The sequence below is a fragment of the Dromiciops gliroides genome, chromosome 6, assembly GCF_019393635.1.
Source record: "Dromiciops gliroides isolate mDroGli1 chromosome 6, mDroGli1.pri, whole genome shotgun sequence".
NCBI lineage: Eukaryota > Metazoa > Chordata > Mammalia > Microbiotheria > Microbiotheriidae > Dromiciops > Dromiciops gliroides.
The window spans coordinates 256,292,413-256,303,317 of NC_057866.1; the positions used below are offsets into that span (position 1 = coordinate 256,292,413).

A 10,905-nucleotide genomic window follows, 5' to 3' on the forward strand; every position below is an offset into this window, starting at 1 on the left:
CTCTTTTTTTATGTTGAGGCAGTTGGCTTTAAGTGACTTGCCTAGGGTCACACAGCTAGTAAGTGCTAAGTGTCTCAGGCTGGATTTGAACTAAGGTCTTCTTGACTCCAGGGCCAGTGCTCTATCCACTGCAGCAGCTAGCTGCTGGTTTGAAAACAGTCAGGAAGTTAAATAATGCAAGCACCAGACATGGTGTTTAGTGATAAAATCAGCTGGTCCAGACAAAAGAAGATTCTGTCCTTCCCCAGTGAGAGAGAGAACACTGTAGACTCACTCCTTCTTCTGGTCTAGACTCCTCCCATCATGTTTTATGTGTATGGAAACATTGCCCTGAAAGGCGGTGCCCCATGTGGCTTTGGAGTTTGTGGGACCTCATTTCAGAGAAGAAGGGGATTCCACAACAACTTTCCACCCCAGTGTGAGCTAGTTCTGGACGCAGGTCTTAGAAGCCCTAATACAAGCTGCTTCTCAGCATTCAGTGAGTACCTCCAGTGTAGTGCGTGTGTCTAATGGCTGGTCATAGACCCAGCACTGTCCCACATGCCATGTGGGAGCCAGGAGGTCCTGCAGCCATTGGGCTTCCTCGTAGTCATTGCTATTCAGTCTGGAGCTATTTGGATCCTACTTTTATTATAGGCATTGTGATGGATAGCATAGACTGATTCCCCCAAGCCAGGCTTCAGCCTGGCATCTATTTGGAGAATTATACCCACTCCGTAGCATTGTTTATAATATATACCTGCATACATATGGATATGTGCACATGCTATTTGAAACCCAGCTGTGCCTTTCTGCGTTTCTAAACACTGATTGGAAGTAGTTTGATAGATGACTTGACTCTTTGCCATGTGATAAAGTGGAAAGAACCTTTAGTCATCTCAGGATGAGCGTAAACCTCCCTGTATATGATGTTGGGCAGCTGATAAGTCTCCCCAGGCCCTTAATATCTTTGTCTGTATTTGTAATAGGAGGGAGTTGGATTAGACAGGCCCCTTCAGGTCTCAGTCTAGGATCTAGTTTACTTTTTTCAAATTACAAATTTTTTATAAACAAACTTGCTAGTTTCACCAGCCAGGCTTACAGGGCTAGATGTGCTTGTGTAAATATAGCTATACCCAGTTTCTGAAGATGTAAAGCTTTGTAGTTAAAAATTTGGTGGTGTCATGTAAAAAAAAAATCTCCACATTGGAAAATCTAAAATGTCTTTGAGCCCCTATTCTAAATAAGAGATGCTGTAAATTCAGTTTGCTCTAAGAATTGTGTATTGTTTTTGTATCTTGTGTTGGTTTTATTTCAAAGCCTGTTTTTGTCTCCCCATCCCCTACCCCAATCTCTTTACAGGGTGTGATTGACTACATTTTCTATTCCAAGACTCATATGAACGTGCTTGGTGTCCTGGGGCCTTTAGATCCTCAGTGGCTGGTTGAGAACAACATCACTGGGTGTCCACACCCGCACATCCCTTCAGACCACTTCTCACTGTTAACACAACTTGAACTCCACCCTCCCCTCCTGCCTCTCGTCAATGGTGTTCACTTGCCCAATCGGAGGTAGTGGCGTCCAGCCCTGCCGAGGCGGGGATCTATGGACCTGTACAGTTGTAAATCAAAGTGTGTAGGAGTGAAGTATGGCCATCCTTAAGCTGCTTCTTCAGGCTCCTTTCATTATGTGTTTGCTATAAGATTTTGCACATTTTGGTGCATAGTGGTATCATTTGGCACTAGGGCTGGAACCAAAGTATTGCTCCCTTTCTGCGTTTTTAATTTAGTGTGTTTTAAATATTGGGCCTGTTTCGTATTCTTATTAAAGAGTTAGCTTTCGTAGTGGAGAAATGATCAGTTGAAGGTCCAACAGTATGTATTTATTGCTCCAAGAAGCATTTTCTGCCTAATTATATAAAAATGAGCTATCCATCTTTTAAAATAAAATGTTTTCTTTTAATTACATTAAGAAAATTGGAAAATGGAACGGTTTCTCTTGCAAGGAAATGCTTGTTCTTTACTACAAACCGGTTTGCCTCTCCAGCTCACTCTGCACATTAGTATATCATACTTAACGTAAATACATCTGTGTGTGTACGTATCTATGTATATAACTGTGATCTACACACACAAATACACGCTTTGAAAATAAAGCGCTTAATAGTACAGTGTTTTGTTGGGCAAACTTTCTGGCATTTTGGGACGAACACAAATAAGACCCCCTTACCTGTTATACATTTGTAGGTCTTAGGTTATTGGTGAGACCTAGAGCTGTCTCTCAACTTGATTACTGGGGAAACAGTGGGAAATACACATTGCCACATGGCTTGAAAATAAAATTTGATCCGTTTGATGGTGGAGTGCATACTTCCTATAGATGGCGATTTTTTTTGTCTAGTCCTATCCAACTTTTTTTTTCCTCCTTGCTTTGCTGCATAGCAGACCTTGAATATCAAAAGCGTTGCCAATATGACCTATCGGCCATCTCCCTGACACAGCCAGAGACCTCAGGTTCAAGAGGACAACGATCCAGTCACAGGAATGCTAGGCATGGCCCAGGGTGTATATATAATGAGGAAGTAGCCGCCAGGTGACCTCTTTGGTTTAAGAAGGATTTGGGGAGATTTACAACAGGGAGAGTAGCTCCAGACCATGCCTTGGATTATTTTTCCTGACCCTAGCTGCCAAATAACCATCATATGCTTTTACAAAATCCTTGTTTCTGTTCTCTGTCAGGGTTGAATTAAGAAGCTGCTGGTTCGTTCCCGACTGTTGATGCTCTTTAAATGTGTGATTTATGCCCAGGCGGGGCCAGTGCAAAAAAAACACCTGTGCCTCAGGAGGCAGTAAACATAATGCAATTTTCTGGGGGGTGGGGGAAGAATTAGTTGGCTGTTTGATGTTAATTATGGCACAGTAATAGGAAAAGGTCGTGTCTGTGTTTTTAAGTTTTTCTTTATTCTGCTTTTTTGCTGCTATAAGAGTTTCCTGAAATTTATATTTTAAACTTTTCATGCACTTTACTGTTTCTAGTCTCAAAATGTGATATTTTTATTAAACAAAAAATTTTCCATTATGTGAGTGAAACTTTAAAATAGCCTATATTTGTCTCTCCGTATAAAAACATGTAGGTCAAAATTTAAATTAATTAGTTTTAAATATATATATATATATATATATATATATATATATATATATATATATATACAATTTGTTTCTTCCAGATCTGATATCTTAGGCTGTTTTATTAGTCTTGAAATGATGCATTTCCTTTGTTTTATAATAATTTAATCCATAGTAAATTAATCAGGCTACATAAAAATATTATTCCCTGATGGGTTTATTTTTGTGGGAGGAGGGTTGGTGGGATTATGTGATGTCAGCTGTGGGATTGCATCGGATGGTTTTGCTGAAGCTTAAACTCCCTTTTCAAAAGTGCCTGGTGATAGAGGCCTTGTCTGTCATCTGTTAAAATTGGACGTCGTCGTAGCTGAGTGAAGTTGGATGTAAATAAACTATTATTTTAAAAATGTTATAGCACCAAAAAAAATCCTTAAGATAACAGATTTTCCAGGTATCCCTTCTTATATACCTCAAGCATTCAACATCTTAGCCATGCAAGTAATTGAGAGTAACTAAAGTATAGTACTGGAAAGTAGAATAGCATGAAAAACTTAATTTTGTGGACATTGCCTTTTTTCATCAGCTCCTGTATCTTGTACTTTGGGTGGCTTTTCTGCTCTGGAGGTATGCACTAACAAAACACTTTTACTCCTTTCATAGACGCATGTTAATTAGCAATGTGAGCAATATTTCCTACCATACTTCACTCCCAATATTTTTGAGATGTTTGTATAAAATGGAATTTAACGTTCACCTATGATTGTATATGAACCACAGAGGAGCCCATTTATTAATAATAAACTTTTTTAATAGTTAAATGTTATGGGGAAAATAATAAAAAAACTGGGAAACATTGTAAACAGCTTAAGTTTATTTTGTGTATGACCGAGGCACTCTGTTGCAGGAAGGTGTGTAATTGGGTTCTCTCTGCTTCCAAATGCACTCATTCAGACCATTTATTATCCTGTGTAATTTTTAACACGGTTTGAGTAGATGTGTAGCAACTCATGTTGAAATGGGTAAATTGTATTATGTTTTTGGTGGCACACATGCCCTTGGGACCTGATATCCCAAGCTTCATGTGTACGGTTTCCCTTTAGTCCCTCACTACCCTAAACCCACAAACCCCTTGTCCTAATAAGTTCCCTTTGTAAAAGGAGTAGTATCTGTTTTGAGCTACCTGTTCAGGTGATCAGAAATGCTGCTGTCCTCAGTGTTGTCTTACTAAAATACAATGTAGGTCCTTTGGATCTTTGACAGTACCTAGTGTAAAAGAAGAGAATGACAAAACGTGTGTATTCTCTGGAAGTAAAACATACACCCAGATGCTTTCCAGTTTTTCGAATAAAAGAGCTTTTATGCCATTGAGCTGCAGATCTTCTGAAGAGACGAAAAATTGGGGCATTTTTAGTTTGTGATTTATGCTTTTTTAAGTTGTCAGATGTGGTTTCAAAGTGTATCTGATAGAACACAGTGTTTGGGAAAGGGAAATTGTACCATTTGCCATCATTGGTCATTTAAGAGCATGTAGCATCACCATATCTATTGGGCCTCAGTGCCCACCTCATAGCTTTATTCATTGTAATGGGGAATATCGCAGCATCCTCAGGACTGACATCTGAAAAAGGCTCATGTCCTTATACTGCTCCTTGCTTGTTGACTTTGTTTTTTAAAAATGTGCCTGGTGTCAACTTTTAAGCAACAGCACTGCCTAAAAGCAAGCAGAGAAAAGAATCCCAACACCATTCTATATAGGCAACTTTTTAAAATTCGATATAGAAAATCGGTTAAAGATTTACAATGTTTTATGTAAAAAAGAATTTTGTATGAAGTAGCTAAATATTTTCATTTCATTACTTTGATGTAAGGAGGGTGAGCATTTGATATCACACATTGAAGTCAGGGATGGCACAATGCGTTCTGAGACCAGCTCCTTCACCCCCTCTACCCAATTTGCCTTGTTCTAAGCTTCTCTTGTTAAAATTCCTTTCACAAGCAGATATTTAATTTTACTAATAAGCATCCTTTGTAAATGTTTTAGAAGCCGCTGTGTGCTTTTTAGTTTTCAGAAATATAAAATTCCAGTTCTTGACCCCCGACTCCTGAAAATCAAATCACAAAGAAACAAGGAATGGAAGATAATGAAGGCTCATATCACTTGGTTCCATAGTGACTTTGTTAGATAGAGGCTGTGGCACAGAAAACCAGAAAGCCTACAAATATTTTAAAACCATATCTAGTAATTTTGTTACTAGATGAGTAAAATTTGAAATTGACGTTTACAAGGTTTCTGAAATCACTAGTACATTAGACATACATTAATCAAATAGTTGGGGCAAGGGAGAATAGCATAGAAAACAGTGGATGGGACAGTGTTAATTAAATGCATAGAAAATGATGGCTAATCAAGTCATGCCTAATTGAGGGCCAGCTTTTTGTTTTTATTTTCAAAAGCAATATAATTTACTAGTATATTTATGTTTTATCCAGTCAGAACTATTATGGCAGTTTTTTAGAGTAAGTTACTGATTCAGTAGCAATGTCACAGGATGGAGCAAAGAACTTACAGAATTATGTGGAAATAACCCTTTTGAAATATGTGAATTCTCACATACCTCCCTTTCTGTTTTATATCACCTTTCTGATAGTTGAAGATAACTTTTTTCCAAAGAATAAGTAGAAAACTCAGATAATTGCATATATTTCAATTTATTGGCATATCTATCCTGTATCTGACCAACTACAAATGGAAAGAGAAAAATAAAACCTGTGTGACTGCCAATATAGAAGCCTTCTCACTGTTAAATGCTTAGAATGCTCTATAAACAGTACGTTAACATGTTTCATTCAAGTTAAGAAATAATGAAATTGGTACATCTTGTCCGGAAATAATCTGCTTTTCAATCTTTTCAAAAGCAAACCCTACTGCCCATAGTAAGGATTCTTTTCTTGTCTCTCTTCACAAATTGAGTTACCATAAAAAAAAAAAATGTAGGGCAAGGGGGTAAAAAGATCCCCTTTGACCCTGCATGGCCAACATTATCTCGGAGCCATTTTATCGAGTGAGTAGATCTTTCAGGAGCATAGTAAAATGTGGGAACGATGAAGAGTCTAGCTAGATGTAGTGGTGCTTTCATAAAATTCACCAGTAACTATTGGTCTCAGTATTCTATTTCAATCAGCACGAGCCTATAGCAGCCTATTAGTAGCCAAACATTTCTGAGAACAAAAAGTTTCTTTTTCAAAAATAATTCCCGAGACCGTTTGTGCCTAGCAAATACTAGCAGCATACATGACACACAATACAAAAAGCACCTGAAATGGGAGGAGGAGGTAAAATTCTCAAGTGGGAATTTATTTCAGGAGTCTGGCAATGGCGAGATGTGCCAAGTGATGTGATTCTTTGGGTCACATTATGTATGAGCTTACAGAATTCCCAAGTCATAGTAGCTCTGCTTCTAATGCTTTGTTATTGGTGTTAAATGATTCCCAAGCTTTTAAGTGATAACCTGCTTTGCATCTATTTTCTTTCTAAAGAGTAACGATCACGGTGGCCCTTTCTTAAAGTGACACTTGTTCATCCTTTTTTGACATTTTAAAAATTTTAAATTAATAGTGTGGGTTTTTATTTCTTTCAAGCAATTAGTGGTGTTTTGTGCCATGTTTCCTTAGTTTGTGATTTTCTGAATTTATAAGATTGGCGGTGGTGATGTGTTTTAATAAGCTTTGGCTTTGCTTCTTTACTGGGCAGTCCTGATATGTTGTTATTAGTTTCAGTGTGTGAAACAGTGTCTGGTTTATATTCACTGGAAACTACACTATCCTTTCTCCTTGCTTAACTTGCTAAGAATAGATTTCCTACCTGTGAAGTCCCTAAGCAGTGCTTTGCTGGCTGGGGGAGTGTCATGGTTTCAGCCCCTGTAGCCCTGCATCTGGACTCCTGCATTACTGCACACTGGGATCCGAGGTTGTTCAGTGTTGTAAGTGGCAAATTCTTCAACACCAGCAGCACTGAGAAGTGCACTATGGGCATTCGTACAGTTGTCCAAATGCAGGCCATCTTCTTGCATTCAGGAGCTGAAGATTAGATTCCCTAGGGCTTATTGGTAGGTTTTTGAAAGCAGTGAATGGTTGTTTTTTTTTTTTAATATTGTTTTGGTTTTGTATTTTTGGGATATGAGTGTGTGTTTTTCTTGCTGAAAAAAAGGCCAGGCACTGGAAAAACAGAACCACGAATCAACTTTTTTCCTCCATTGTGATCTTTTCCAACTCTTATTTTTTAAAAAGTGCCAACAGATTGTCCCCATGAAGCCAGCTGGCCTCTCCAACTTCTTACCATTCTGTGTGAGGGGAAAGGGGACCTTTCTTTTTCATTGCCTAGCATTGAAGAATTCATGTTGTGCACAATTGTCATTTTTGTGGATTGTAAAGTGTTGTAACTTTAGGGGAGCTAATGGTTGGAAAGCCAAGCACAGAAGAACTGAGTAAGGTTTTTCATTTGTTTTTACAGTTTACAAAGCACTTGCAGAGTCTAATGACTTAGTACTCCAAAATAAAATGTAAAGGTTTTTAAAAGTTATGCTTTGATTTTTAGGGGGAAAAAACCCACCCCGATTTGTCATAAAATGTTGCAGTAATGTTTTAAATGTTAGCTTTTCTTTTTAAAAAAATGGAAATAAAGTTGAAGTGCCATGTAATTGTAGCTTGGTAGTTTTCTCTGTTAAACAGAACGGTTCTGTGGGGCTCTCACTTCAGTACTCGGTGTCATCTCTGGAGAAACAGTATTTCTACTTTTTTTGTTGAACACTCAGACTAAATCACCAGCTGCTTTATTTTTCTATTTATTATATTTATCCAGTTGATGAGGTTTCGAAACTATTGACCACGCTGATCAACCAAGGTATTTTTCACAGTGGATACTGTACAATGTGTGAGTGCAAGAAGACACAGTCGGTTGTTGATCTTTTTTATCATTAATGTGAAAGACTAAACAAAAAGCCTTTTCAATCTTGTGGCAGCTCAGAAGGGAGGTGCTTATGAACCTTAACTACTCTGTCAGATGACAATGCATTTCTTTTTTTTTTTTTTTCCTTTTTGGAGATCGGGTACTGCTCACACGCTGTCTAGGGCTAAATATCTGCTTGTTCCCTCGCACCCGTGTACCCCCCTCTGTCCCTGCCCTCTTCTCACCCTGTAGGCAATAAATGGCCGTTTTGCAACTGCACACTCTTGGTCTCCATTTTTTGTTGCTTCTCTTTTTCTGCGTTGATGTCTCTTCCCGAATAGGCCGTGATTCAGGCCTAGTGGAGAATTTTGGCAACCACAGAAAACCCAGGTGATGGAATGTCAGTGGATTCCAGGGGTGGGTGGGTGGGTGGGTGGACTCACCCTCTGTTGCATTAAGGTTTGTGTTACTTTATTTTCTGACTGGAAATCACAGTGGTTATTTTTTAAGAAGCTATGCTTATGGTATAATTAGAAGCAGCTGGGTGCATGGCAGTGGATAAAGTGCTAGACTTGGAGACTTGGGGTTAAGTCCTGTCTCAATGAGCAAATGTGTGTCTTTAAACAAGCCACTTCAGACTTATAAAATGGACCTACTTCACCACTGTTCTGAAAAATGAAATCATTTGTGGGAAACCTTTTGTGAAACTAATGTGCTATTATGTTAGATATTTTTGTTAATTGTCCTAACTACAACACTACTCCATACTTAAGTGATAGAGTAGTTATGAGAAAAAATAATAGATCATTCCTTGAAAAATCTTTACACTGCATAGGAAGAAATAACGGTTTTTCAGAATCAGCCTTAGCATGGCTTAATTTGGAGACCCTTCCCTCTTCCATATTGCCCCTTTGTACTGCAGGGCCAAATTTAATATGGGGAAAGTTAATTGGGCGGCTCGCCGTAATAGTGCATTTTAGAAAAATAACGAGGGACCTCTAGGTTTCCTCCCCTCCTAACTGCTTTTTTTTAGTTATTTCTCCCAGGCCAATAAGAAAGGAACACAACAGCTTCTTTTCCACAAACAAATGAGGTGTCACTGAATGGGAATAAAATACACAGCAAAGGTGAAATTAATAAAGTCAAGGACAAGGGGATAGGGAAAAAGGAAAATGGATAATCTCCCTGGCTCTGACAAACAAAAACCCAAACTCACTTGGAGCTCAGCTAATTCAAAGGGCTGCATTTAACTCACCACCAGGGGTCTGTAATTTTTGTGGGAATCAGCCAGCTTCAAGGCCTGAGACAGAATGTGTTACTACTTCCTGTTGGTCCCCTTTTGTACCTTGATCTCCCTGGGCCAAAGGGGAGGTCCTTCAAGTAGTATGGCTGAGACTGGTTCCCTGTTGATGACACAGTCCACAGCTTCTGAGGATACTCCTCAGGGTTGGCCAAGTTTAAACTAGGTGGCTAACAGGGCAGGCCAGGTGTGGCTAAAATCTAAGTGGGTACTTAGTAGTTTCTCATTCATACCCAATTCAAACTCTGCAGACCCCTGGGTGTCTGCCAAATTCCATTATTTTACCACAGTACCTAGGGCATTTGAGTCAATGACTTAGATAATATGCCCCATAATCACTTAGTAGGAGGTGTAGAGTCCCTCAGCCATGCCATATAGGAAAAGGCTTGGTCTTTACAGCATCTCTTATTAGGTTAGACACCCTTTCTGACATGCCATGAACAAACCAAACCCCAACGTTGCCATCTTTGTGTCCCTTTTTTGTATTGGTGTACATCTCTTAACATTTCATCACCTTTGGTGGTGATTAACAAAGAATTATCGGGTTATTTGGGGATTGCTTGAATTAATGGGGCCCCTTCCTCCCCACATGTATCAGGAGAAAGAAGGCCACAGGCTATGAAAGCACTGCTGCTCTGGGCCTCAGTTGCTCCAGACAGAACTAGGGCCTGTTGGAACCAGAGGCATGACCTAATTCTTGGTTATTTTTTAGTTTGGCCCTATTCTTTTGCCTTTTTGTTTTTGGATTTTACTGTTGAGGGAGGACAAGCCCTTGCTACCCAGACTTTGGGCATAATCTCCCTACAGCTATCACCCCAGAAACATGAACCTTTGAATGGGGAAATCCAGTGATGCTTTCTGTTATAGGACCTGGGAAGGGAGAAGCCCCAACCAAAATGGCTGGGCAATTTATCTGATTTGCTCATCTCAGGAGTTGGCAAATGTCTCCTTTTCCTCTTCTATTGTTCCCAGTGTTCTTGTCACCATCCAACTGATACCCACTCCTTCTAGTCTCTTCTGTGCTGCTTCTTGGTCCCCATGATACAGTGTGAAGAGCATTGGCTTTATGCACCTGATGCTTGGAAGTTGGGTTTTTTGTTTTTTTATTTTATCATTTCACTGTTTTACCCTTCACTGACTACTCAGAGGGTTAGCATGCTTGCTCCCCACTTCAAACAGCCATCCTACTTTGAGGCTCACCTCTTTTTCATATAAGTGTAGGTATTTTGGTCATCTCCTAGCAACCTGCTAACTCTGTTTCCTTTCTTAAGGAGTTATACTCTAGTTTTTCTTAAGATAGAATAAATCTTTTGCCTTTTATCTTTTTTGTTTGTTTTTTGCAGGGCAATGGGGGTTAAGTGACTTGCCCAGGGTCACACTGCTAGTAAGTGTCAAGTGTCTGAGGCCGGATTTGAACTCAGGTCCTCCTGAATCCAGGGCTGGTGCTTTATCCACTCCGCCACTTAGCTGCCCCACCTTTTTTTCTTTCTTAAGGAGTTAAGAACCTACATGACCCACTAGGCCAAAGCCTTGTATGTATGTTGACATTCCCTTCA

General features: G+C 39.3%; 1 protein-coding gene across 1 annotated transcript in view; it reads left to right on the forward strand.

Annotated features, from left to right (window-relative positions):
* CNOT6L (CCR4-NOT transcription complex subunit 6 like) overlaps positions 1–3,135 on the forward strand; it is a 70,065-nt gene extending 66,930 nt beyond the window's left edge. Inside the window, 1 exon segment of the mRNA XM_043970481.1 lies at positions 1,342–3,135. Within this exon segment, the coding sequence (XP_043826416.1) occupies positions 1,342–1,554 (213 nt within the window). The 3' untranslated portion in view covers positions 1,555–3,135.
* Positions 3,136–10,905: the final 7,770 nt, after the last annotated feature.